This window comes from Littorina saxatilis, unplaced genomic scaffold, assembly GCF_037325665.1.
Source record: "Littorina saxatilis isolate snail1 unplaced genomic scaffold, US_GU_Lsax_2.0 scaffold_1014, whole genome shotgun sequence".
Taxonomy (NCBI): Eukaryota; Metazoa; Mollusca; class Gastropoda; order Littorinimorpha; family Littorinidae; genus Littorina; species Littorina saxatilis.
The window spans coordinates 9,305-36,539 of record NW_027126627.1 but is presented as its reverse complement, the minus strand read 5'-3'; the positions used below and the strand labels follow the sequence as shown (position 1 = coordinate 36,539).

Here is a 27,235-nt window from a genome sequence, read left to right as displayed (position 1 = left end):
TCACCACATCATGCCCAAAAAGACACGTCACTAGCAAACTATGTCAGACGTCATCATGAGTTTGTGTAAAACAAAATGGAGGCCGGAATCACTCAGTTGAATCGAACTCCGACCAAACACCACGTAATAACTAGGTTAATTTATGCACTCGCATGAACAAGAAACTATCGAGGTTCACAGATGTCGTCGTTGGGTAGTTTTGGGTTTGTTTTACTACCATAGGAGGATTTTTGAACTGGAATTGCGCTCAGCTGCAAAAAAACAAAAACGCAAAGCGAAGGCTGTGAGCTGCACTGTGCCTTTAAATATATGCTATTCTATCAGCACGAGTACATAGTTCATCTATACGGGCCTTATTTTGTCCGTTTTGCGAATCGCGTCAGAGCTGGAACAAACCTAAGCTCCGCCCATTTCGCTATTGCTCAGAGCTGGCATACCGATTAAACGAGTTAATTAATTTTGAGAAAACTCTAGGAGCAATCTGAATTTTTTTTTGTTGACGCCAAAACATTGCTTTTGCATTGCTTCAGCTCCCCATTAGGGTGTGGATGGTCTGTGTTAGTCTGTATCGAGCATTACCACGAAAATGCACAAAATCTCCACTTTTTGTCATAAATGATCAAGTATTGCGATATCTAGTCCTTGTAGCATCACATTGCCTACATTTGGTAATACTCAATGCATTTGTGAACGTTACAAACCAAACATTATAGTGGAACTCTGCCTTAGACACCTACATTTGTGATCGATCTGAGCCGACTGCGAAAAAGTTGCGCATCAGAGCTGGAACACTTCCGCCTCAGAGCTTTTTACGCATTACATGGAACGTCTCCCACACCGTGGACAGGGTGAGGCTGACGATGTGTGTTTGTCGCCACGGGCCACTGAGTCACGTGGTGTGTCTGTTTTGGATACCTGGCTATCAATAACAAAGTCTCTGAATAGAGAAGGTACACAAACACAGGATATATCAGAGAAAAAAAGCATCTGACCTAGGTTACAGTTTGTCGGCCATAAAGGGGTATGTGTCAGAACTGAAGGACCGATCAGCTGTGCGTGCAATGAAAAATGTGCACAGGAATAACTCTTTTCGAAGAGTGATTCGTGACAACACAGATGACAGACAATCATTGCTGTGTGAAACTGACGATTTCGTGTTGGTCACCGAGTGCAGCACCGACGAAAGTCCAGGCACGTAGAGGGCCCCAAAGGGTTTAAAATCGTGATCGTGATTGGCGTTTTTTGACCTTTCTGTGACCGTGATTGCCGAAATTTCCATTTCTGTGATCGTGATGGGACTTTGCCCGTGATCCGTGATGACAAAAAAATCAAGTCTCGTGATCGTGATCGTCATTTGTTTTCGTGATCGTGATGGGCACTATTGCAAAGCATTTTATTTTCAACGTACATTTTTCACAGCTGTATCACTCTATGATCCTCTATTCGTCAAGGAGCCAATCCCGATTGAAGGGGAAGCAACAACACATTCAGAAATATGATTTTGACAGCGATTGCTTCCCTTAAGAGAACCAATCACACACAAAAAGAGATCCAATCAGAAGGCAAATTGCAAAAGTCTGCCAAACTTCATCCAATGGAAGGGCTTCGTGCAAAAGTTTTGAGTGCATTCAGTCAAATTCGAATTCGAAGATCAAAAATGGCGTGCAGCGGTACTGTCATCGAACTTCTGTTATATTTTGTGGATTCAAGCCAGACCAAAGCAGGCGGCGAGAATGCCTTCCTTGGTGGAAAGGTCTTTCCGAAGACGAAATATCAAGGTATGTTGATCTATGTTGCTCTATGACTGTTCTGAATGTAGGCAAAGATCTTGAAATTTGTTCAAGATCTTTGAGTTTGAGTGAGATCATTGACATTGTCGACATTGCCACGTCCGGCTGTCACTCGCTCAGTGTGACCTCGACTGGTTCGAGATCGAGTCTGCGTGTAGCCAAAAACGAAACTAGAAATGTGTTTTTCATCCCAGCAACGTGGACACGCTTGGCATAGATTCTAATTGTCGCTTCTTTGCATTAAGCTTGGATTTATTTTAGCGCCTGTAAACTTTAATATCAACAATGGGTAAAGTTCAGAAACAATGGCGGGGAGACGTGCCAGTTTGGGTCACTTGATCCTCATGTCAAAGACGATCAAAGTCATGTTCGTTGGGGATTTTGTCAGGCATACTACTTTTCCGGTAATTGCCGGAAATCCGATAAAGCCGTTTTCAAAATCCAGTAAAGTCAAATTTATTCCGGTGAAGTTGAAAAATGTCCGCAAAATCGATCCATGTGAATATCGCGCAACGCGACCGGGCGCCGGTCTCAATGAAGCCAGCGCACAGTAGTGTTGTTTTCACCAGTTTGGAGGTGTGTTGAATGGTGGTGGGGGGAGGCTAAAATGGGATTTTTAACAAGATCACAACACTATTACAGCCCTGAAAATGATGCCCAGAATGCACCAGATTGCACAGATTTTAACCGGTTTTTGAAAAAAATGTCGGGGGGGCATGCCCCCGGACCCCCCTAGTTGGCTCGCCTGCTTTGCAGGCTCAGGCTTGTGGCTTCGCCACTGGCACTGCGCGCTTCTTTCAGGTAAAACCATTTTTGGCCAGCAGCATTCCTTTTCAAGGCCATGAAACCAGGCGATGGTGTACCTCAAATTGTATGGCAAAGTTGAAAATAAAGAACCCATCACACATATATGTACTTTAATTTCAATCCACCCAATAGTTTTTGAGAAAATGGGTTTACAAGCTTTAGCTCTGGAAATGTGAAATTGTGCAAGTATATATTCATATGTGGGAGTGAGGGTGTGGGAGTTGAATGTGTATGAGTAGAGAGAGAGAGAGAGAGAGAGAGAGAGAGAGAGAGAGAGAGAGAGAGAGAGAGAGAGAGAGAGAGAGAGAGAGAGAAAACAATGAAAACAACATTCTTGTTACTGATAACAAATCATGGTATGTAGTTTCTATATGTGTATGAAAGAGAATTAAAAAAATAATAACAAAAAAGTGCAACAGTTCTCACTTTGTATTGAATAAACAATAGATCCAGAGGAGCGAATTACTGTGTGGTTGTGTTTACTTTGACACGTGCTTTCTGTACCTGCAACTTTTACCGTGACCGTGATTTGCCACTGGTGTTCGTGATCGTGAAAACAAAAATCAAGGTAACTGTGATCGTGAAAGCTAAAATTTCCCTTCCCGTGATCGTGATGATACCCCCCCTTTGGGGCCCTCCATGTACTGGATGGTCAAGCAAGCAGCTCGCCACATGCTACGAAAAGAACAGGAGTACCTTGACAAGCTTCGACATGGGTCATCCGTCGACAGGAGAAAATTCGCCGATCAACTCCGAACTTCGCTACACGAAGTGTCTGCACTCCGGGACGTGACACAATACTACCTCGGTCAGGGGCGGACGAGGGGGGGGGGGGTTCTGGGGTTTCCGGACCCCCCCCCCCCCAGCCCAAAAATAAATATTTTTTGTGTGTTTTTTGGTTGAGTTTCAATTTATGGGGTATTAATCAGTGACAAAATCTGCTGCCTGAAACTGGTAATGATCATCCTCAGAATGCACCAGATTGCACCATTTTGCATCCTTTTTTTCAAAATTTTTCAAAATAGCAAGCTAGGCGCTTCGCGCGTCGGCTCGGCGCTTCGCGCCTTCACACCCATATCTTCACAATATACTTTTGGAAACCCCCCCCATAAAATGAACATGAACTGATCCGCCCCTGTCGGTTAACAGCAAAGCTATTCGGTTGGGATATCGTATCGATGTTGTGGGTGTGATTCGGAACTTTTGTTCTCATCTTGACATTTTGGATAACAGTGTAATTTGCATTACACAGATCTAACGGACAATACGAACACTGACGTGGAAACTACCATGTCGGGACAGGGATGTACACTGCCGTGAACCATCCCAATGATTGGTGCATGTTTTCGAACTATGTGTACACCGATTTCCCTTCCCCTCCTTTCCCATTACAGAATACAGAATACAGAATCTTTAATTGCCTAAGGTTGGGAATTTGTGATGACATTGCGGTTAAGAAACATTTCAATCCAGCCATATACACCAGCACACGCATCATTTATACAAACTGATCAACAACATTAATTTAAAAACAACACTGAACAGCATAAGTATAAAAATACATTCACTAAAACTAGCAGTATACACTCGAGCTTCCTCGCCTCAAGTCACACACACACACACACACACACACACACACACACACGCACGCGCACGCGCACGCACACACGTCACTGCCTCATGCATTTTTATAACGTGACAGAAATCGCAGTCGCTGGTAGAAATAACAAAAATAACAAATTAAAACATAAAATGCAATAAACATGTATAGATCTGATGGTCAGCGAATTATATCACACACACACACACACACACACACACACACACACACACACACACACACACACGCCTTTTTGGCTCACGAAGTGTAGACTATGCGATCGTAACTTTGTCTGTCTGTGCGTGCGTGTGTGCGTGCGTATGTGCGTATGTGCGTGCGTGCGTGTGTATGTCTGTGGTAGAAACTTTAACATTTCGTCATTTAAAGACGTCACATTATGGCGTAAGAGGGTTAGACGTCACGCGAAGGAATGTCTCGGTCATTGTTATTTTGAGCGGGCCGAGACTATTTGGCAGTCGTGTCTGTATGTAGGCTACATGCAGACAGACAGATCTAGATCTAGTGTCTCTCTTTCTTGCACAGTGTCACCAATGCTTACTGTGTGTGTATGTGTGACGGAGTGATTGAGTTTGTGTTACTGTTTGTCGATTTCTTACGTGAGCCTTGAAGGCTTCGCCTCTTGTTATAGATAAGTATCACATAACTGAGCACCATATGGAAGTTAAAGTAGAATAAGAGATACAGCTTTCACAGCACTTTCCGCAATCAATAAAACCAGACTATTCAGGGATGCGTGGGTATCGTCTTGACCGCTTGTGGGAAGAAACTCTGTCCGAATTTACATGTCCTGGTTTTAATTGCTCGAAACTGCCTACCTTTCTTTATTTGGTGTTTAACGTCGTTTTCAACCATTCAAAGTTATATCGCGACGGAACCGCCTACCTGATGGTAAGGGTTGAAACAGACAGAATGCAGGGTGCGTGGGGTCATGTATGATGTTCTGAGATTTCTTCACGACACGAGCTGAGAACAGGGAATCTAATGAGGGCAGATCACATCCTATCACCCTAGCTGCTGTTTTCACGATTTTCTGCAGGTCCGTCTTTTCTTTTTGGGTAGCACTGCTGTACCACACAGTCATGGAGAAGGTGAGGACACTCTCTACCACAGCACGGTAGAATTGCGTAAGGATGTCTGCACACACACCACATTTCCTCAGTTGTCTGAGGAAGTACAGGTGCTGGTGTGCTTTTTGGCTCACGAAGTGTAGCCTATGCGATCGTAACTTTGTCTGTCTGTGCGTGCGTGCGTATGTGCGTATGTGCGTGCGTGCGTGTGTATGTCTGTGGTAGAAACTTTAACATTTCGTCATTTGAAGACGTCACATTATGGCGTAAGAGGGTTAGACGTCACGCGAAGGAATGTCTCGGTCATTGTTATTTTGAGCGGGCCGAGACTATTTGGCAGTCGTGTCTGTATGTAGGCTACATGCAGACAGACAGATCTAGATCTAGTGTCTCTCTTTCTTGCACAGTGTCACCAATGCTTACTGTGTGTGTATGTGTGACGGAGTGATTGAGTTTGTGTTACTGTTTGTCGATTTCTTACGTGAGCCTTGAAGGCTTCGCCTCTTGTTTAATTAACGATGCCCACTGTGTTGGTTTCCCAGCTGAGGCTACTGGTGATGGTAGTGCCAAGGAATTTAAACGACTCCACTTGCTCTACCACTTCTCCGTTGATGGTGAGCGATGTGATAGGTATTTTCTTCCTTCTGAAGTCGACTATCAGCTCCTTAGTCTTCGAGACGTTGAGTTCCAGGTTGTTGTCTGAGCACCACGCTACCAGCCGGTCCACTTCGGATCTGTAAGCCAACTCATCAGAGTCCTTGATGAGGCCCTCAACCGTTGTATCGTCGGAAAACTTGAGCACCATGACAGAAGGGTTGGTGGAGACACAGTCGTTGGTGAAGAGAGTGAAAAGGAGAGGAGACAGAACGCACCCTTGTGGTGTCTTTGTGTTGAGCGTCAGGGATTCGGAGAAGATGTCGTTAATCCTCACCCGTTGGGGCCTGTTCAGCAGAAAGTCAAACCCCCCGCGGGTTAGGGGGAAGAATTTACCCGATGCTTCCCAGCATGTCGTAAGAGGCGACTATAACGGATTCTGTTTCTTTTTTACCCTTGTTAAGTGTTTCTTGTATAGAATATAGTCCACTTTTGTAAAGATTTTAGTCAAGCAGTATGTAAGAAATGTTAAGTCCTTTGTACTAGAAACTTGCATTCTCCCAGTAAGGTAATACATTGTACTACGTTGCAAGCCCCTGGAGCAAATTTTTGATTAGTGCTTTTGTGAACAAGATCCATCTCCCCCCTTTCCCCGTCGCGATATAACCCTTCGTGGTTGAAAACGACGTTAAAGGCATATGTACGCGCTCCCGTGTTTACAAAGTGTAGTTTGCCCATAATCGATGTCAAACGCACCATAAGACCATGTAATGACGATATGTCGCCATGCGCGGACCATATACATGCATTACAGCTTGTTTTAGAGTCTCAAAAACTTTGGATGTAAACAAAGACGCGGAGTTATTTCCCTTGCGTCAACGCTACCTCTGTTGGCAAATCTATAAATAGGACGATCCAGATCAAAATGAAAATTAACATATCTCAACATTGAAGGGGTCCTAGACCACAATATTTTGCAGGGAACTTAATTTAGCATGTCTCCAGCTGTTGGTAAAGCAATTAGCGTGTATAGTCATCGAGTACATATGGCTTTAAACACCATGTCACGATCTAGACAAGTGACATAGACCAAGAAAGTGTCACTCAGTGGGGTGCCTTCTCTTGGTCAATTGTGACAGAAAGCGCCTGTGGTAATTTCTGTCAAGGGGGAGTCGGTTTTTGCTGACAGCGCGCACGGGAATTTCGTTGATTCAGTGTTCCGCGTGCGTGCTTCTGCTTGCGAGGCAGAAACTGTCGATAGCTGAACTTGATATGTGACAAGGTTAGTCACGTGTTATTGTCAACGTTGTCTGTCAGAGACACGATAACTGGACACTTTACACTCAGCGGCAAGGGAAGAAGGATCGATGCAGCGTTTTCTAGAGTATGATGGTCTTCACCGCATAAAATATTCGGCACTCTAGAGGAACTTCAACGAGATATCACCTTCTCACCGCTACATGTTCGCTGAGGACGAGTCGTCAATTTTCCTTCGCCGTGCGATGATGGTCTTCACCGCATAAAGTATTCGGCAAGGGGTTTTGGATGTTGTGTCACTGTTGACGAACAGAGGCCATTCCAGGGAGGAAGCGGGTTTTGCTTCCATGAGAGTGCTACATTCATAGGCTTTTGAGGTAATAAATCATTATTTAACGCTGTTGATGAGTCTGTGTTTGTGGAATGAAATACTCTCTGTTGTTCTTTCCAGGTTAGCGCATAATTTGCTCTCTGTGACGCTAAAATACTAATCTGTATATGGTTTTTGCAGATAGGGAGAGAAGGACGGAAAATGGCTGTTTTGTTGTTGTAAAAAGTCCGTTTGTGCAGGCCCACGTGCTCGATGAGATATGTAAAGATGACATGTTTAAAGGTGGAGGGTGAGGGGTAGCTGACATGTTTAGTGCACCGATGCTTTCTGTTTGCAGCCTTCGTGACTTCTGTTCGGCTGCCTTTTCGCGGGACACTGCTAGCTGCAGACGCTGTAACGGGGACCTGATCTAACCAGCAAACCGGCTAACCAGCGACTGGGTGCGGCGCCTGAGGTCTCGACTAACCCTGCTTCGTATCAACGCTAACCGGCGCTACAGTCTACGGAGCAGTTGTCGAGACTGAACGAACTACAGGCCGTCCACCCAGTGGCATAAAACAAAGCTAAGTGCACCATGTCTTACGCACCCCGTTGACCACCGTTGTCATTTTTCTTATCTGTGATTATATTCGAGTAGTGACGACGTGGGGTGTGTGACACCTGCATGAACTAGCGCTTTTGGGCAGAACAGTCTTATTTTTCTAACTGTACACGGGATCAGCGTGTTACTATAATTTTCTATATTTTAACTGGCATTTTGTCAGTGACCATTGGTTTTTTACGTTTTGTGAACGTGAAAGGACCATATTTTGAGTGAAGTCTCGAGGGAGGTGGCGAGTTTTTACATAAACAGGCGTCTGAAACTTATACTTTTGTTGTCTCTATTTAATTGTATGACTGCGAGAGTGGATCGTGGTGTGGTTAGTTAGTTAGAAGTAACTAACCGTTTCATAATCACCTTAAGTGATATAGTGAAACGTGACACACCAAATAAAGAAAGAAAGAAAGCAGAAAGTCAAGGATCCAGAGGCACATGACAGGGTGTACGCCTAACAACATAAGTTTGTCGAACAGCTTCTGGGGTATAATTATATTGAATGCAGAGCTGTAGTCAATGAACAGCACGTGCGCATACGTGCGGGGCTGTTCCAGATGCTGCAGGATGTAATGCAGGCCGAGAGCTACCGCGTCGTCGACAGACCTATTCGCTCGATAGGCAAACTGTAGAGGGTCCATCACGTGGTTGGTCGCTGCCCTCAGGTACTTCAGCACCAGTCGCTCCAGGACTTTCATGACGACTGAGGTCAGGGCCACAGGGCGGTAGTCATTAAGGCGGGTCACGTGGGATTTTTGGGGGATGGGGATGATGGTGGAGGTCTTGAAAGCAACTGGTACTTTGCAGTCACGAAGTGATGTGTTGAACAGGTCATTGCAAGGGGCCTAGCAATTAAACTTTCGTATTCACACTCTCTCTTTCTCTCTCTCTCTCTCTCTCTCTCTCTCTCTCTCTCTCTCTCCTCTCTCTCTCTATCTTTCTCTCTCTCTCTCTCTCTCTCTCTCTCTCGCCTCTCCTCTCTCTCTGTCACGTTTCACAGGTATCACTTAAGGTGATTATGAAACGGTTAGTTACTACTAACTAACTAACCACACCACGATCCACTCTCGCAGTCATACAATTTAATAGAGACAACAAAAGTATAGGTTTCAGACGCCTGTTTTATATGTAAATACTCGCCACCTCCCTCGAGACTTCACTCAAAATATGTTCTTTTACGTTCACAAAACGTAAAAAACCAATGGTCACTGACAAAATGCCAGTTAGAATAGAAAATTATAGTAACACGCTGATCCCGTGTAAAGATAAGAAAATACGACTGTTCTGCTCAAAAGTGCTAATTAATGCAGGTGTCTCACACCCCACGTCGTCACTACTCGAGTATAATCACAGATAGCAAAAATAACAACGGTGGTCAACGGGGTGCAAAGACATGGTGCACTTAGCTTTCTTTGGCCACTGGGTGGACGGCCTGTAATTAGTCTTTTTTAGCCTCCACAACTGCTCCGTCGAATGAAGTGCTGGTTAGCGTGGTGACGAAGCAGGGAACTGTGTAGGCATCAGGCGCCGCACCCAGTCGCTGGTTAGCTGGTTAGCCGGTTAGCTGGTTAGCCGGTTCGCTGGTTAGCCGGTGTGCTGGTTAGCGTGGTCCCCCAGAAGGCAGCCCGAACAGAAGTTAGGAAAAACGAAGGCTGCAAACCGAAAGCATCGGTGCACTAAACATGTCAGCTACCCCTCACCCTCCACCTTTAAACATGTCATCTTTACATATCTCATCGAGCACGTGGGCCTGCACAAAATTAATGGACTTTTCACAACAACAAAACAGCCGTCTTTTCGTCTTTCTCTCCCTATCTGCAAAAACCATATACAGATTAGTATTTTAGCGTCACAGAGAGCAAATTATGCGCTAACCTGGAGAGAACAACAGAGAGTATTTCATTCCACAAACACAGACTCGTCAACAGCGTTAAATAATGATTTATTACCTCAAACAGCCTATGAATGTAGCACTCTCATGGAAGCAAAACCCGCTTCCTCCCTGGAATGGCCTCTGTTCGTCAACAGTGACAACAACATCCAGAAACCCCTTGTCGAATACTTATGCGAAAACCATCGCACGACGAAGGAAAGATTTGACGACTCGTCCTCAGCAAAACATGTGGCAGTGAGAAGGTGATAACTCGTGGTAGTTCCCCTAGAGTGCCGAATATTCTATTCGGTGAAATCCATCATACTCTAGAAACTGTGTATTCGATCCTTCTTCTTCTGCCGCTGGGTGTCAAGTGCGCCGTCCTTGTGTCTCTCACAGACCACCTAGCCAATAACACGTGACTGACCTTGTCACATATCAAGTTCAGCTATCCACAATTCTGCCTCGCCAGCAGAATTAACCCCGAAAAATCCGTGCGGCACAAAATCCGTGCTCTGCGCTGTCAGCAAAACTCTGCCGTATAGCCCCGACTCACGCACAGGCGCTTTCAGTCGCAATTGACCAAGAGAAGGCACCCCACTGAGTGACACTTTCTTGGTCTATGTTACTAGATTGTGACACACCTCCCCTCTTCAAGACGAAACCTCGGTTTCGCTCCCAGTCATGTTCTCCTCTACAGCCCGAGAGAGAAAATCGGCTCCAACATTGTTGGCGCCCGGAATGACGCGTACCGTGAATTGGTACGGTTGGAGAATCAACGCCCAGCGCATAAGTCTGGCGTTTGCCAACCTTGCAACCTGAAGATATTGCAGAGGTTGATGGTCCGTCTCCAGACAGAAAGGTCGTCCTCAGGAACGAGCAACCCCTCGTTTCACCCCTGATGACTGCAACCTTCTCTGTCTTCTTGTCTTTGTTCTTCTGGTCTTTGTTCTTCTCCCCATAGGCAGTCCTCTCTATGTAGGCGCGCAGCAGGTTGGCGTGGTACAGGCGTGCTTTTCCGTGCATCATGATCCTGTAGTCATTCTGGCCCACCCTCGCTGTCACCTCAAAAGGTCCTTGCCACTGAAGTTGTAGCTTGTTGTGTTTGACAGGTAGAAGTAGCAACACCCGTTCTCCGATCTTGAAGCTGCGCGGCCGTGCCTTGCGGTCGAATCCTCGCGCATAACGCTGTGCTGCTCTTCCCAGGTTCTCTTGAGCCAGTTTGCAGGTCTCTTCAATCCTGTTCCTGAGTTCTACAATGTAGGTCGCTGTCGTCTGCACCTCCTCGTCAGCTTCTTCGTCCGTCCAAGCCTGACGCAGGATAGCCATGGGACCGCGTACCTGTCTGCCGTACAACAGCTCGAATGGGGAAAAACCCAAGCTCTCCTGAGGAACCTCGCGGTATGCAAAAAGCAGTGCTGGGATGTACCTGTCCCACGTGCGTGGTTTCTCCTGAGCCAGTTTCCTCAGCATGGTTTTCAGGGTACCATTAAACCTTTCCACCAGTCCGTTGCACTGAGCGTGGTAAGGAGTGGTGAAGTGCTGCTCCAGTGATAACAGTCGTGCTGCCTCCGCCATCACTCCTCCCGTGAACTGAGTGCCTCTGTCGGTGAGTACTTCTGATGGAATTCCCAGCCGGGACAACATGGTAACCAGTGCCTCAGCTACTCGCGTAGCTTCGATCGATTTCAGAGGGATCGCCTCTGGGTATCGAGTGGCGTAGTCCACCATGGTCAAAATGTATCTGTTTCCGTCCTCAGACGCAGGCAAGATGGGCCCGATGATGTCAACTGCCACCCGACGAAAGGGTTCGTCGATGAGCGGCATCTTCTCTAAGGGGACCTTCCTCACCCTTCCTTTGGCAACCACCTTCTGGCACTTATCGCATGACGCACAGAAACGTCGGACATCCGTGCAGATGCCTGGCCAATAGAAGTGGCGCCACACACGGTCCGTGGTCTTCTTGGTGCCAAGATGACCTCCAAGGATTGAGTCGTGTGCCGTTGCCATGACTCCCTCGCGAAACTCGCGAGGCACGACAACCTGTTTGAAAGCTCCTTCTTTGTTGCTAAACTCACGGTAGAGCAACTTCTTCTCCCTGAGGAACTTTGACCTCCCATGCTTCCCGCTCAGCTTCACCTTCCCCGACTTCGCGTGCTCCCGAGGAGTCGCTAATGTCGGGTCCGAATCCTGAGCCTTCGCGAGAAGCGCGGGGGTCACGTTCCCCAGGGCAGCTCGTGCGGCAGGTAGGGGGTTGAGAGGTTTGCCCTCTCGCTCCGCCTGTGCCCGCGTGAGAGCTGAAATGACGTCGGGAGACCGATAAACGGGAACCTCCCTGGTGACGCCGTCCACAAACTGGACACGGTTCCCAATGAGCAGGTCGCATGGAGGATCGTCCATGACGACGGCCACAATGGTCCCCGTGAACAACGGTGTTACGACCTTGATCACCGCCGTGTTCAGGTCGTAAGCGTGAGATGCCTCGGCCATTCTCACCCTGATGCTGTCTCCTGTGTAGGCCATAGCTGGAACTAGACTCGCCCGTACCACTATCATGTCTGCCCCGGTGTCCCGCAGACCTTCGCCCTTCACTCCGTTGACGTAGACGTTGCAGTGGGGCTGGAAATGTTTCCTGGAGCACGGAACGCAGAGTTGTGGAATTGTGCATGAGCTCGTGACGTCCCTGAACTCCTCACTGCCAACAAAATGTACGCCCTTCTGGTCAGCCTGTCGCTTATGGCAGTCCTTCTTCACGTGGCCCCGCTTGTTACAGTAGAAACACTGGATGTCGGTTCTGGAACTTGTTCCCTTGTGTCCCTGATCGTCCTTCCCGTCCTTGGGTCCTGAAGAACCTGAATTTCCTGATTTTCCCGGCCGTGAGCCTGAAGATTTGCCGGAGATCGCCTGGGCGTCCTCGTGTACTCTGATCCAGTCGGCTGCCTCCTGAGTAGTCTTTGGCTGGTGCTCCTGCACGAAGGTCACCACCTCAGGTCGCAGGCTGGACATCAGTTGTTCCATGACAATGAGGTCGGCAAGGTCGTCGACGGTCCAGTTCTTCTCGGCCATCTCCACCCAGCGCCGCAGGTAAAGATTTAGACGTGCCACAAACTGATGACTCAGCTCGCCGCTCAGTCTCTTGCTGTTCCGCAGACGTCGTCGGTAGGCTTCAGCAGTCAGGTTGAAGCGCTGGAGTAACGCCTTCTTTAGTGCCTGATAGTCCCTCGCCTCGTCGTCATCCAAAGCGTTGTAGAGCTGCAATGCGCGTCCTTTTGAGCAAGTGCTGAGGCGGTCTCGTTCTGCCTGTCGTTCCCTCTCTTGTCTGTCTCGTTCGTCTTTCTCTTTCTTGTCCTGTCGGTCACGTTCGGCCTGTCGTTCTTGTCTGTCAAGCTCTTCTTTTCTCGTCTGTTGCTCTATGTCTTCCTTACGTTCTAACTCCTTGCGCTTAAGCAAACTACGCGCTCTAACGCGTGCAGCTCGCTCTGTCTGTTCCTCGCTGCCAGGAGTCTCGAAAGTTATTCTCCTCGTAGGAGATCCCCCTGTAGCCATGGTTAGTTTAGCAAAGCTTTTATCACAAAAGTAAGTCTAACGCAGCTATAGCTAGAACACGCGGTGATGAAACAATGGATACAAAAATCCAGCAACCAGAAAATGCAGAAGAAAAATCCAAACGGTGTAGAACAAAACGCGTAGCCTACTTTATGGCTGCTTTTTGCGGTAAAACAAAATGTTTCCCACAGCCGTGGCCTACTTTATCGGCTGCTTTTTGCGGTGAAACAGAGTGTTTCCTACAGCCTTGGTTAGGACAGAAGTCCTCGGACCCTTCCCCCCCAAATTCCAACAAAGTCAAAATATGGAGAAAAATCCAAGTAAAACAAGACGGTAGAAATGTAATCTGTTACAGAATGCGAAACAACAATGTAGAGAACACTGAGTAAAACGAATAACAAATCCGCTAACCCCGCTCAGCTCTCTGCAACGGAAAACTCTGAACGTACAACAACAAAGATTCACAAACAAAGGAAAGGGAAGTAATCACAGTTAGCGCATACAATAGCTCACAAATTACAATTTACATTTCCTGCAAGATGTGAATCGCTTAAGGTGTGGTATATGATCAAAACTATACAAAAAAGGGTAGCACCAAGCAGAAAATAAGTCGAGCACTGACGAGATTATCTGCTCTTAGTTATCCTTAATTGGTGGGTCTTTATCAGTTGGAAATTAACTGAGTAAATCCCGGCTTGGCCCCCATGTGTCACGTTTCAATATATCACTTAAGGTGATTATGAAACGGTTAGTTACTACTAACTAACTAACCACACCACGATCCACTCTCGCAGTCATACAATTTAATAGAGACAACAAAAGTATAAGTTTCAGACGCAAAGTATAAGTAAAAACTCGCCACCTCCCTCGAGACTTCACTCAAAATATGTTCTTTTACGTTCACAAAACGTAAAAAACCAATGGTCACTGACAAAATGCCAGTTAGAATAGAAAATTATAGTAACACGCTGATCCCGTGTAAAGATAAGAAAATACGACTGTTCTGCTCAAAAGTGCTAATTAATGCAGGTGTCTCACACCCCACGTCGTCACTACTCGAGTATAATCACAGATAGCAAAAATAACAACGGTGGTCAACGGGGTGCAAAGACATGGTGCACTTAGCTTTCTTTGGCCACTGGGTGGACGGCCTGTAATTAGTCTTTTTAGCCTCCACAACTGCTCCGTCGAATGAAGTGCTGGTTAGCGTGGTGACGAAGCAGGGAACTGTGTAGGCATCAGGCGCCGCACCCAGTCGCTGGTTAGCTGGTTAGCCGGTTAGCTGGTTAGCCGGTTCGCTGGTTAGCCGGTGTGCTGGTTAGCGTGGTCCCCCAGAAGGCAGCCCGAACAGAAGTTAGGAAAAACGAAGGCTGCAAACCGAAAGCATCGGTGCACTAAACATGTCAGCTACCCCTCACCCTCCACCTTTAAACATGTCATCTTTACATATCTCATCGAGCACGTGGGCCTGCACAAAATTAATGGACTTTTCACAACAACAAAACAGCCGTCTTTTCGTCTTTCTCTCCCTATCTGCAAAAACCATATACAGATTAGTATTTTAGCGTCACAGAGAGCAAATTATGCGCTAACCTGGAGAGAACAACAGAGAGTATTTCATTCCACAAACACAGACTCGTCAACAGCGTTAAATAATGATTTATTACCTCAAACAGCCTATGAATGTAGCACTCTCATGGAAGCAAAACCCGCTTCCTCCCTCACGGGGGATAACCGGCTATACTGTGGTAAGCTGGTGAAAAGTGGTAAACACTCGATTCGGCCTGCATTTTCCCGTTTTACCACAAAGTTGTTGATTTTTGTCTGGATTAAAGGTGAGCTACTGCATCTGCGATGACTAACTTTGTTTCGAAATGCATAATATGTTGAAGAAAGATTTGTGTTTTCCCGTATTTGAATGTTAAAACCAGAAATCGTGGTGACGAAGCACCGGAAATGGCTGCTCGGTGGGTTTCAAATGTAGAAATGCGCTTGTTTTTACAAATACAGCTTGTATTCAGCTTCGGTACGGGAGTCTTAGTGACAAAGGAGTCATACTTGATGCAAAGAAGTGCTATTGTCGGGTTGGAATCATCCGTTAGAGCGTGCAAGCAAGAGGCGGTCAAATATGCGAGATGATCGTACACCGGGTTGAAGACCGTCGGGAATGGGGCAGCAGACGCATAATCCGGTTTGATGCATAATTTTCTGTTAAACTAGACATTCGAACACACTCTCTCTCTCACACTTCCTCTTTCTCTCTCTCTCTCTCTCTCTCTCTCTCTCTCTCTCTCTCTCTCTCTCTCTCTCTCTCTCTCTCTCTCTCTCTCTCCCTCCCTCCACTCTCTCTCTCTCTTTCTCTCTCTCTCTCTCTCTCTCTCTCTTTCTCTTAGCAGTCTCTCTCTGTTTCGTAACTGAATAGTCGTCGGTTGCTAAAAATCCCCCCCCCCCCTCCCCCGACTTACCTTCAATATAATGTCGAATTGGAGTGGCTGTCATCCGTTAGCCAGCCAGCATAGAACAATACTTTGAGGGGGAAAGGAAACACACGGTCCTTAGCGGATGATTTTATTCAGACAACGAAGTCATTCGGCGCTCAGTGTTTTCCGGGTAATTTTGGACGAGTCCATCTCTCAACATAGGGGGAACTCATGTGATCCAATATTATAATGAGCTAATACAAAATGCTGCGGAAAAAATGTTAGAAGTCTTTTCTGAAGTAAAACAACAGCACCGTTTTACCGCAGCATTCTTTATTTAAATTTTACTGCACTGAAATGTTTTCCTGCGAAAAAAAGAGGCTTCGGCGGATGATGACATTATTCAGAAATGCTGCAGAAAAAAACGTTTTTCTGCAGTATTTCTGTTTTCCGCAGAATAACTGAATGAAATCATTATCCGAAAAGGATAGGTAGTCTCTGTTTCCGCGGCGTTTTGTCCTTCTTATTATGACATGAGTTCTCCATTTGTTGAGAGATGGACTCGTCCAAAATTACCGAGAAAACAGCACCGAATGATTTCGTTGTCGAAAGTTCAAAGTTGCAAAATTACGCTGGTAACACACTTACCTGTCCGCAGCATTATCAAATTTGCATAGACGGACGCAGTAGTTCACTTCGTTTTCGATTTGCTTAAAAAATTATTCTCGCTTCTGATTGGGCCACTGTTGAGCAAGCTATTATATCCCCGAGGGGGGAGGGGAGGGGGGGGGCGGATACAAACGCTACTTTACAAGATCGTTAGTTTTTCTGGGTAAAAAAACTATTACAGGTTATTTGTAAGAAAAAGGTATTCCCAATAATGCTGCATAAAAACATGTAAACATTATGTTGCGGAAAAACTACTTTGAGAGGGAAAGGAGGCACACCGTGAGGATGTCATTGTCCTTAGCGTATTATCCGTTTTTCAGCTTTTCTGCGGAAAAACAGTAATGATGTAGAAAAAACCGGTTTACCTGCAGCATTTTTGAATATAGATGTCATCATCCGCAGAAGCATCGTTTTTTCCGCAGCAAAACAGTTTTTCCAACAAATAATGCTTACATATTTTTCTGCGGAATTATTGGGAATAACTTTTTCTCAGGAATAACTTGTCAATCAATCAATCAGTATGAGGCTTTTATCGCGCGTATTCCGTGGGTACAGTTCTAAGCGCAGGGATTTTTTTTTATAATTTTTTTTATGCAATTTATATCGCACACATATTCAAGGCGCAGGGATTTATTTATGCCGTGTGAGATGGAATTCTTTTTACACAATACATCACGCATTCACATCGGCCAGCAGATCGCAGCTATTTCGGCGCATATCCTACTTTTCACGGCCTATTATTCCAAGTCACACGGGTATTTTGGTGGAAATTTTTATCTATGCCAATACAATTTTGCCAGGAAAGATCCTTTTGTCAATCGTGGGATCTTTAACGTGCACACCCCAATGTAGTGTAGACGAAGGGACCTTGGTTTTTCGTCTCATCCGAAAGACTAGCACTTGAACCCACCACCTAGGTTAGGAAAGGGGGGAGAAAATTGCTAACGCCCTGACCCAGGGTCGAACTCGCAACCTCTCGCTTCCGAGCGCAAGTGCGTTACCACTCGGCCACCCAGTCCTAAGGAGACACACTTGTGACAGTTTTTTGTACCCAGAAAACACTGAGCGCCGAATGACTTCGTTGCCTGAATAAAGTCATAATCCGCTAAGGACGACTACCTCCTAACCGTGTGTCTCCTTTCCCCCTCAAAGTATTCAAGTTGCTGACTGGCTAACAGATGACAGCCACTCCTATTCAACATTGTATTGAAGGTTAGTCTGGGGTGGGGGGTGGGGGTGGGGTTAGCAACCGACGACTATTCAGTGACAGAACAGAGCGAGACTGCTGAGAGAGAGAGATAGAGAGAGAGAGAGAGAGAGAGAGAGAGAGAGAGAGAGAGAGAGAGGGAGAGAGAGAGAGAGGGAGAAAGAGAGAGAGAGGGAGAAAGAGAGAGAGAGAGAGACAGAGAGAGAGAGAAGGAGGGAGAGAGAGAGACAGAGAGAGAGAGAGAGAGGAAGAGAGAAAGACGAAGTGAGAGAGAGAGTGTTCGAATGTCTAGTTTACATACATTTTGCATCAAACCGGATTATGCGTCTGCTGCCCCATTCGCGACAGTCTTCAACCCGGTGTACGATCATTTCGCATATTTGACCGCCTCTCGCATGCACGCTCTAACGAATGATTCCAACCCGACATTAGCACTCCTTTGCATCAAGTATGACTCCTTTGTCACTAAGACTCCCGTACCAAAGCTGAATACGAGCAGTTTTTGTAAAAACAAGCGCATTTCTACATTTGAAACCCACCGAGCAGCCATTTCCGGTGCTTCGTCACCACGATTTCTGGTTTTAACATTCAAATACGGGAAAACGCAAATCCTTCTTCAACATATTATGCATTTCGAAACAAAGTTAGTCATCGCAGATGCAGTAGCTCACCTTTAATCCAGACAAAAATCAACAACTTTGTGGTAAAACGGGAAAATGCAGGCCGAATCGAGTGTTTACCACTGTTCACCAGCTTACCACTGTATAGCCGGTTATCCCCCGTGTCCCTGGAATGGCCTCTGCTCGTCAACAGTGACAACAACATCCAGAAACCCCTTGTCGAATACTTATGCGAAAACCATCGCACGACGAAGGAAAGATTTGACGACTCGTCCTCAGCAAAACATGTGGCAGTGAGAAGGTGATAACTCGTGGTAGTTCCCCTAGAGTGCCGAATATTCTATTCGGTGAAATCCATCATACTCTAGAAACTGTGTATTCGATCCTTCTTCTTCTGCCGCTGGGTGTCAAGTGCGCCGTCCTTGTGTCTCTCACAGACCACCTAGCCAATAACACGTGACTGACCTTGTCACATATCAAGTTCAGCTATCCACAATTCTGCCTCGCAAAGCAGAATTAACCCCGAAAAAAACGTGCGCCCCAAAATCCGTGCTCTGCGCTGTCAGCAAAACTCTGCCGTATAGCCCCGACTCACGCACAGGCGCTTTCAGTCGCAATTGACCAAGAGAAGGCACCCCACTGAGTGACACTTTCTTGGTCTATGTCACCAGATCGTGACACTCTCTCTCTCTCTCTCTCTCTCTCTCTCTCTCTCTCTCTCTCTCTCTCTCTCTCTCTCTCTCTCTCTCTCTCTCTCTCTCTCTCTCTCTCTTTCTCTGTTGTTATTGTTGTAGTTATCACATGCATGCACTTATCTCTAAATTCATACCACATTTTGGACATTTTGGACTGTTTCTCTTTAATCTCACACAATCTTATACCTTCATTCTTTAAATATACAATGTTGCCTGCCTGATAGTTATTGTTCCAGGTTCAATCAGTAGCTATGGTCTTTGTAAAGCACTATACCCTCTTCCCCACCCTCATTTTTCTGTCTTAGATTACCATTTGAGAATTGTATATGAATAATAATAATAATAATACGAATATTTATAATGCGCACATATCTCACCAACAGGCGACTCAAGGCGCACATACACTCATTTACACACACGGAGACTTAAAGTCACTAACACACACACACCATCAACCATTAAATATCTACAGTTATTCAGGGTGGGATGGGGGTGGGCAGTGTAGAATGCATGGATTATTTGGAAAAAAGGAATGTCTTGAGTGCAGATTTGAATGATTCGAGGGACTGTTGTTGACGGAGGGGGAGAGGTAGTGTGTTCCATTGGCTAGGTGCTTGGAAAGAAAATGAGCGTTGACCTGCTGTTTTGAGTTTGGTGTGGGGGATGTTGAGTTTAAGGGAGTCGGCAGATGATCTGAGTGCTCGTGAAGGGACATAGAGAGAGAGAGAGAGAGTCAGAGAGATAGGCAGGGGCGAGACCATGGAGGCATTTGTAGGTGAGAGTGTTGATTTTGTATGTGATACGGGCAGGAACGGGCAACCAGTGGAGCTGATTTAGGAGGGGGTGATATGGTCTCTCTTTTTCTTTCGTAAGACAAGACGGGCAGAGCTATTTTGAATGCGTTGGAGACGAGAGATAGAAGAAGAGGGAAGACCCGCCAAGAGAGAGTTACAATAGTCAAGACGTGAGAGAATGGTGGAAGTGACCAGTTTGGCGGTAGCATCTGTGGTGAGGTACTTGCGGATAGTGGCGATGCGGCGGAGTTGGAAGTAGCAGGTGCGAGAGACAGAAGAGATGTGTTGTTTCATGGGAAAGGGTGTTGTCTAGAGTGACTTCGAGATTTTTGACAGCAGAAGACAGAGGGACAGAAGAGTCAGAGAGTTGAAGAGAGTTGGAGGTGGCTTTGGAGAGTTTGGATGTAGTGCCTATTAGAATAGGTTCAGTTTTGTTGCTATTGAGCTGGAGTTTGTTTTCTGTCATCCAATTCTGCACGTCAGTGATAGTGTCAGAGATAGAGGAAAGAAGAGATTCAGACTGGTCAGGGGAAGAGCTGTAATTGTGAAGTTGAGAGTCGTCGGCAAAAGAGTGGTGGAGAACGTTGTGTCGGTCAAGGATGTGGTCAAGAGGTTGAGTGTAGAGAGTAAACAGTACAGGCCCAAGGACTGAGCCCTGAGGGACTCCGCACTCAAGCCTGATGGGGTCAGAGTTCAGTTTGTCAATCGAAACAGTCTGGTAGCGGTCGGTGAGATAAGAAGAGAACCAAGAAAGAGCTGTGCTATGGATACCAAAGGTGTGCTGAAGGCGTTGAAGGAGGATGTTTTGGTCGACTGTGTCAAAGGCCGCTGATAGATCAAGTAGGGCGACGGCAGAGATTTCAGCTTGGTCAGTGGCAAGGAGGAGATCATTAGTGATTTTGAGAAGGGCAGTTTCGGTGGAGTGGTGAGGACGATAGGCAGATTGAAGCGGAGACAGAAGATTGTTGCAAAGAAGGTGAGAGTTGAGTTGTTTCAGGACGACTCTTTCAAGGAGTTTGGAGATGAAGGAAAGGTTTGAGACAGGGCGGTAGTTGCTGAGAGTGTTTGGGTCAAGGGATGGTTTCTTCAGTAGAGGTTTGACAATAGCAGTCTTAAAGGAGTTGGGGACAGTGCCTGTTTGCAGAGAAGTGTTGATGATTTTGAGAATACTTTCTTTCTTTCTTTCTTTATTTGGTGTTTAACGTCGTTTTCAACCATTCAAGGTTATATCGCGACGGTTTTGAGAATAGAAGGGAGGAGTTCAGGAAGACAGTCAGAGTAGAGTTGTGTGGGAAGAGGGTCAAGGTCACAGGTTTTCAAGGTCATTTCTTTGAGGACTTTCTCCAGGACAGTGAGAGTGAGAGGCTGAAAGTGTGTGAAGGGAGTGCCTGTAAATGCAGGAGGAGTTTCACAGTTTTGGTGTGGGATTTTGTCTAGTTTGTCACGTATGGTTTGGATCTTGTTGTGGAAGTAATCAGAGAAAGCTTGCGACAGTTTGGAGGGGTCGATGTTGTTGGGCAAGGGAGAAGCAGAAGAGCAGCCAAGAAGGTCATTCATTGTGGAGAAGAGTGTTTTGGCAGAGGTTGTTTCACAGATTTTGGTGCTGTAGTGCGATTGTTTGGCGTCTGCGATGAGTGTCTGAACATGTTCCTTTTGCTTGTTGTAAATCTGTCTGTCAACTACCAGCTTTGAGGTTCGCGACTTCCTCAGTCTCTGCTCGGCGACGCAACTGGTTTGCATACTTAACTTCAGCTGTGATCCAGGGTGCAGAAGGCCTATCTACGATGAGTTTGGTTTTTGCGGGCGCATGTTCATCAAGAAGTGTGCTGAGAGTGGAGTCGTAATGACGTACAGGGTCTGAGGATACCGGAGGATCAAGCAGTCGGCGGGCTGCTTCTGCGCGAAATGTGTCAGTGTTAACTTCTTTGAGGTTACGGCGGACTACGCGCTTTTTCTGTTTGGATGGTTTGGCCATCTTAAGAGAGAACAAAACTGCAGAGTGATCGGATCTGAGGTAGTCATTCAGAAGGATGTCGTACACCAGGTCAGTGGACTCATGGGTGACAATCCAGTCAATGATGTGTGTTTTGCGTGTGGGAGTGTCTACATGCTGTTTGAGGTCGTGACAGTCAAGAAGGTCCATCGTCTGTCTTGTGTCGGTGTTCTGTGGCTGGTCGAACTGTATGTTGAAATCGCCGATGAGGACGATGTTTGAGGTGTGAGTGTAGTGATGTTGAAGCATTTCTTCAGCTTCTGTGAGAAACATGGGGAATGTGAACTTGTTCTTTGCATTGGGGGGAGGGCGGTATATACAGATCACACAAGTGCTAGTGCCAGAGCAGGTAATCACCATCTCTACAATTTCAAAGGTAGTGTGTTCATAAGGAACGGATGTTCTGAAAGTAACAAAAGGTTCTAACGACTTCCTGAAAACAACAGCAATCCCACCACCTCTAGAGGATCGGGGGCATGACTTTAAACAATAGCCAGGTGGAGTCAAGAGTTGGCATGTGGCTTCATGGCCAGTATCACTTAGCCAAGTTTCTGTCAGAAACATCACATCTAGGTTTTGTTCCAGAATAAAGTCACAGATTGCTTCTGGTTTGCCTGATTTCACAGCGGACTGCGAGTTCAGATGATATGATTGTATTTGTGTTGTTGGGTGGAGTGGGATCTTTTCCTTGCACAGAATGACTAGTGTGTACGTCCTAGGCCTCTGAATCCAGTCTTGGACAAGTGGCTCTCGGATCGGCGAACACGGCAGAATGAGTTCACTGTTCTCTCGTTTGGGGCAGAGATTTCGGGGAAGGTAAAGAACAAAACTCGTTATTTTGTGGACAAGAAATATTTCTGCTGATGTCTGAAAAAAAATATGCATGGACGTATGAAGGGTTGAATGAATGGATAGATGGATAGATGGATGGATGGATGAACGCATTTATGTGTGTGCGTATATGTCTGGGCGTGCATTACTGCGTTTTTCATGAGTGCGAGCGTGAGTGTGTTTTCTCGTGCAATATTTGCGAATGTGCGCTTGCATGAGTATGTATGTGTGCATGTGTCTTACTATGAGTTTCATTCACTTTTTCATGTGCACCCCCAAAGGCCAACACCAATGCAGTCAACGCCACCAACAGGGCTTTCCCTGAGAGGTGTTCAACCCGTAGACCCCACCCTGGTTCCACCCGACCCGCCTTTTGGTGGCTGCAAGGCAGAAAACAACGGTTCTCAAGACGAACAATGTGTCTGCCAAGGTGGATTCGCACAGCCCACAGCAACCTTTCGCGTCTGGAATATCTCAGGGGAGTGTGGAACAGATGAACTGTGTCCTTCAAACAACGGGTATGAGCGCATCTACAACAGTCCTTGCTTCGATTATCACAGCAGCAGCGGTCTCTTCTACCATCGGACACCATCGGAGGTTGGTTGGTTGGTTATTGTTACATTTAGTCAAGTTTTGACTAAATGTTTTAACGTAGAGGGGGAAATCGAGACGAGGGTCATGGTGTGTGTGCGTGTGTCTGTGTGTGTGTGTGTAGAGCGATTCAGACTAAACTACTGGACCGATCTTTATGAAATTTTACATGAGAGTTCCTGGGTATGATATCCCCAGACGTTTTTTTAAAAATTGTTTTTGATAAATGTCTTTGGTGACGTCATATCCGGCTTTTTGTGAAAGTTGAGGCAGCACTGTCACGCCCTCATTTTTCAACCAAATTGGTTGAAATTTTGGTCAGGTAATCTTCGACGAAGCCCTGACTTCGGTATTGCATTTCAGCTTGGTGGCTTAAAAATTAATTAATGACTTTGGTCATTAAAAATCTGAAAACGAGTATACGGTCTTGCTGAAAAACTGCATTGCGTTCAGTTTCATTCTGTGAGTTCGACAGCTTGACTAAATGTTGTATCTTTTGCCTTACGCGATTTTTATTTTTTTTTTTTATCGTCCATACGACCTATTTGGCTATTCGGGACCTATGCAAGTTTGTTTCCTTTCTCAGTTCACATGGTTTTCTCCTTTCTTAAGACTAGTTTTTGTTAAGGTCTATTATCGTAAAACTTGTAGAAATGTCTATCAAAAAAACACCTAAAAATCTTTAGAATACTCATGTCTTTTTTCAATTTTACCAAAGCCCTGGGGAGACCGCAGATCAACAGCGCAAAGGTTCCGGGACGTGTATGTCAACAGAGCTAATCATGTTGACGTGTACATCTACACCATGAACCCCGGTAAGGACACTATAATGCCAAAAAAAAAATAGGTCTGTTTACGGTAACATAGGCCAAAAAAATAGGGTCGGTAGGTCGGGATTGTTTTGTTTTTTTGTGGTTTTTTTTCCCCAAAAACCATATTTTTACGTTATTTTGCCAAAAAAACAAGATTTTTTTTTTTTTTTTCCCCAAATGCCAAAAAAAAGTCTAGGGTCGCGCGAAAAAACTAGGGTCGGTCGGGTTACCGTAAACAGACCTATTTTTTTTTTTTGGCCCAAGTGACGCGAGCAGGTTAGACTATTTGAGTTACGAATAGTCAGCTCGTTTGTTTTACAGGTTATGTCATGCAGTTGGCTTTCGCAGTACGACTGCTAGACAACAGTGGATGACCTATGCAGAAATTCGAGCTGTTTTGTATGTGTATTTATTTATGTTCTTATTGTATATGCTTGACTGATAGGGTGTCAGGTACGATTCTTTCACAAATGACCGGCTTTTGCAAAGCCAGCTACCCACGTCCCCGTCTTATACCCACAACACTTGGTTGCAAGACTGGAGAAAGGGTCCATGTGTTAATGTCGAAATGGCGAACAAAGTAGAGCAACCATAATTAGAATATCCTCCCCCCCCCCCCCTACCCCGGGCTTGTTTATGTGCCTGTTGCTGTAAAAGGCCATTGCGCATACTATAGTTGTCTTTATTTGAAATACACGTTTTCGTCCTCCTCTTACTGATTTCAGGGGGGACCAACGGAGATTTTCAGCAACATAGCGGCTCTGGCGAGGATGTTCCCAGCCCCAGTGTCAACGTCAACCGTGCAAAACACCTGACCATCCAGTTCCACCGGGCAGACGTCCAACAGAACCTGACTGGTAAGCAAGGGGTAGTGGCGTGGACATACCAAGGTGTCTTTCTGTGCCTAAAATCTACGATGCACAGTGCAAAAGTCTGACCGAAGAGCTTGAAATTGAAACTGTATATATATATATACGGGAAGAAGTAGAGCCGATCATGGATAAACTGCAAACTGCAGAAGGTAACACAGTCACCGCCCAAAGCGATATCCTACAAGAACAAGTTAAATTCTACAAAAACGTTTTTAAGAAAACCGATGATTTCTCAGAGGCACAGGCTAATACTTTTTTAGGAGAAGCTGATATCCCACAACTGACACGAGAACAAACTGAAGCGTTAGAAAACCCAGTAACTGAACAAGAACTTCTTACAGCGTTAAAAAGCATGAAAAATGGTTCTTCACCGGGATGTGACGGAGTGACTACAAGTTTTATTAAATTCTTTTGGTCGAGAATAAGAGAGCTACTATTAGGCTCGATTCAAAGATCCTTTCATGTAGGAGAAATGTCTCCCTCACAAAAAAGAGCTATTATAACCTTAATCCATAAAGGAAAAGACCTCACAAGAGATAACTTGTGTAACTGGAGACCCATCTCCCTTACAAATACAGACTATAAATTATTAGCAAAATGCCTTGCGCTTAGGATGTCGAATGTTATAAGTGATTTGATCTCAGAGGATCAAGTGGGATTCATTAAGGGTAGAAAAGCTAGTAATATTATCCGATTAATAGATGACGTAATTGAACATATGAATAATGAAAATAAACCCGGTATTTTATTGGCCCTAGATTATACACGTGCATTTGACTCTATCTCCAAGGAATTCATGCTATGGGCTTTCAGAAAATTCGGATTTGGCGAGAATTTTACGCATTGGGTTAAAGTTCTCACAAATGAGACCGAAAGTAGTTATAACTACCTTGGCTGGATTTCCGAACCATTCCCGATTGAGACAGGAATTCGCCAAGGCTGCCCGTTTTCGCCAATGGCCTTCATTCTCGGACTGGAAATTCTTGCAATAAAGATTAGAAACGATCCAAGCATACACGGACTTCGATTACCTCGCTCCCAGATAGAGATTAACAACTCAATTGATAAAATTAGCAATGTACGCTGACGACATTAGCATGCTATTACAAGGAAAACAAGATCTGGAAAATGCAATGAAGCTTGTCACTGATTTCACGAAAATATCACAACTAAAAATTAATAAAAACAAAACGGAAGCAATGTGGCTAGGATCTCAAAAGGACAGCAGAGAACATCTCTGTGACTTAAAATGGAAAAAACAACTAAAGATTTTAGGTATACTCTTTAAAAATGATGTCACTGCATCAGACATAAATGAGAATTGGTCGGAAAGAATCGAAAAAATAGAAAGAATAATAAGCATATGGTCTAAAAGAAACCTTAGTATCACAGGCAAATTATGTATTGTAAAAAGTTTCTTGATTTCACAATTTGTATACCCAATGCAAGCTTTAAGTGCTCCAGCCACTATCCTACAGAAAGTAAATACAATCTTATTTCGATTTTTATGGAAAAAGAAGTACACAAATACGCGAGCCTTTGAAAAGGTAAAAAGATGTGTAATGTGCAACGTAGGGGAGAATGGAGGTTGTAATATGATAAACATAATAGATATGCAAGCCTCCTTTATGATGACATGGATAACTCAGTTAAAAATAGACACATCTGCCAAATGGAAATTAATACCAACCTACATCTTTAATGAAGTTGGAACAAACCTTTGCTGCCTCAATGCTACTGCCAATCCAAAAACATTTTTAGGACTCGAAAAAGTCAAATCTAAATTCTGGAAATCATGTCTAATTAAATGGCTTGAATTCAGAAATATATACCTGTCCAATACTGAATTCAAATATACCTGTCTCTGGAATAGCAAAGAGATAATGTACAGAAATAGACCTCTGTTCTTCAAGAGATGGACAAATGCATACATAAATTACGTCCAAGATATATGGACAGACGAGGGATTATTACCACTCGCACGTATTGCAGAAAAAATCGGGGACTACCCTGCTCTGCTGTTTGATTATAATGCAATGCGAACCGCGCTCATTGCGCAATCATTGCGAGCTGACAATAACCAAACTCAAGAAGCGACTGTCTCTCTAGAACCTCAATCTCTTAAAAACTGGACTCCCAAAAAATTTAGATCACTACTTACCAAACAAAAAGCAAGTACTCCTTGCTCAATACATTTTTGGATGAATAAATATAACTATAAAATAGAAAGAAATCATTGGATGATAGCAA

The 27,235-nt window shown here is 45.2% G+C and overlaps 1 protein-coding gene across 1 annotated transcript; it reads right to left on the bottom strand.

Annotated features, from left to right (window-relative positions):
* Window positions 1-5,793: 5,793 nt before the first annotated feature.
* Window positions 5,794-22,239, bottom strand: LOC138955132 (uncharacterized). Its single transcript, XM_070326805.1, has 5 exons — window positions 21,570-22,239; window positions 20,929-21,020; window positions 12,957-13,187; window positions 8,603-8,844; window positions 5,794-6,226 (listed from the first exon to the last, which is right to left on the bottom strand). The coding sequence occupies exons 1-5, from the start codon at window positions 22,237-22,239 to the stop codon at window positions 5,794-5,796; spliced, it is 1,668 nt and encodes a 555-aa protein (XP_070182906.1).
* Between the last annotated feature and the right edge of the window lie 4,996 nt (window positions 22,240-27,235).

Bases quoted from the DNA above. Each gene is read 5' to 3' on its own strand.
- LOC138955132 (XM_070326805.1), bottom strand. From the start codon at position 22,239: ATGGTGATTACCTGCTCTGGCACTAGCACTTGTGTGATCTGTATATAC. The intron at 21,021-21,569 runs GTAGTTGACAGA...CTCTGCAAACAG, and splicing joins AGTCGCGAACCTCAAAGCTG to GCACTGTCCCCAACTCCTTT. The intron at 8,845-12,956 runs GTCATGGAACAA...GTTGCTTTCAAG, and splicing joins ACGACCTTGCCGACCTCATT to ACCTCCACCATCATCCCCAT.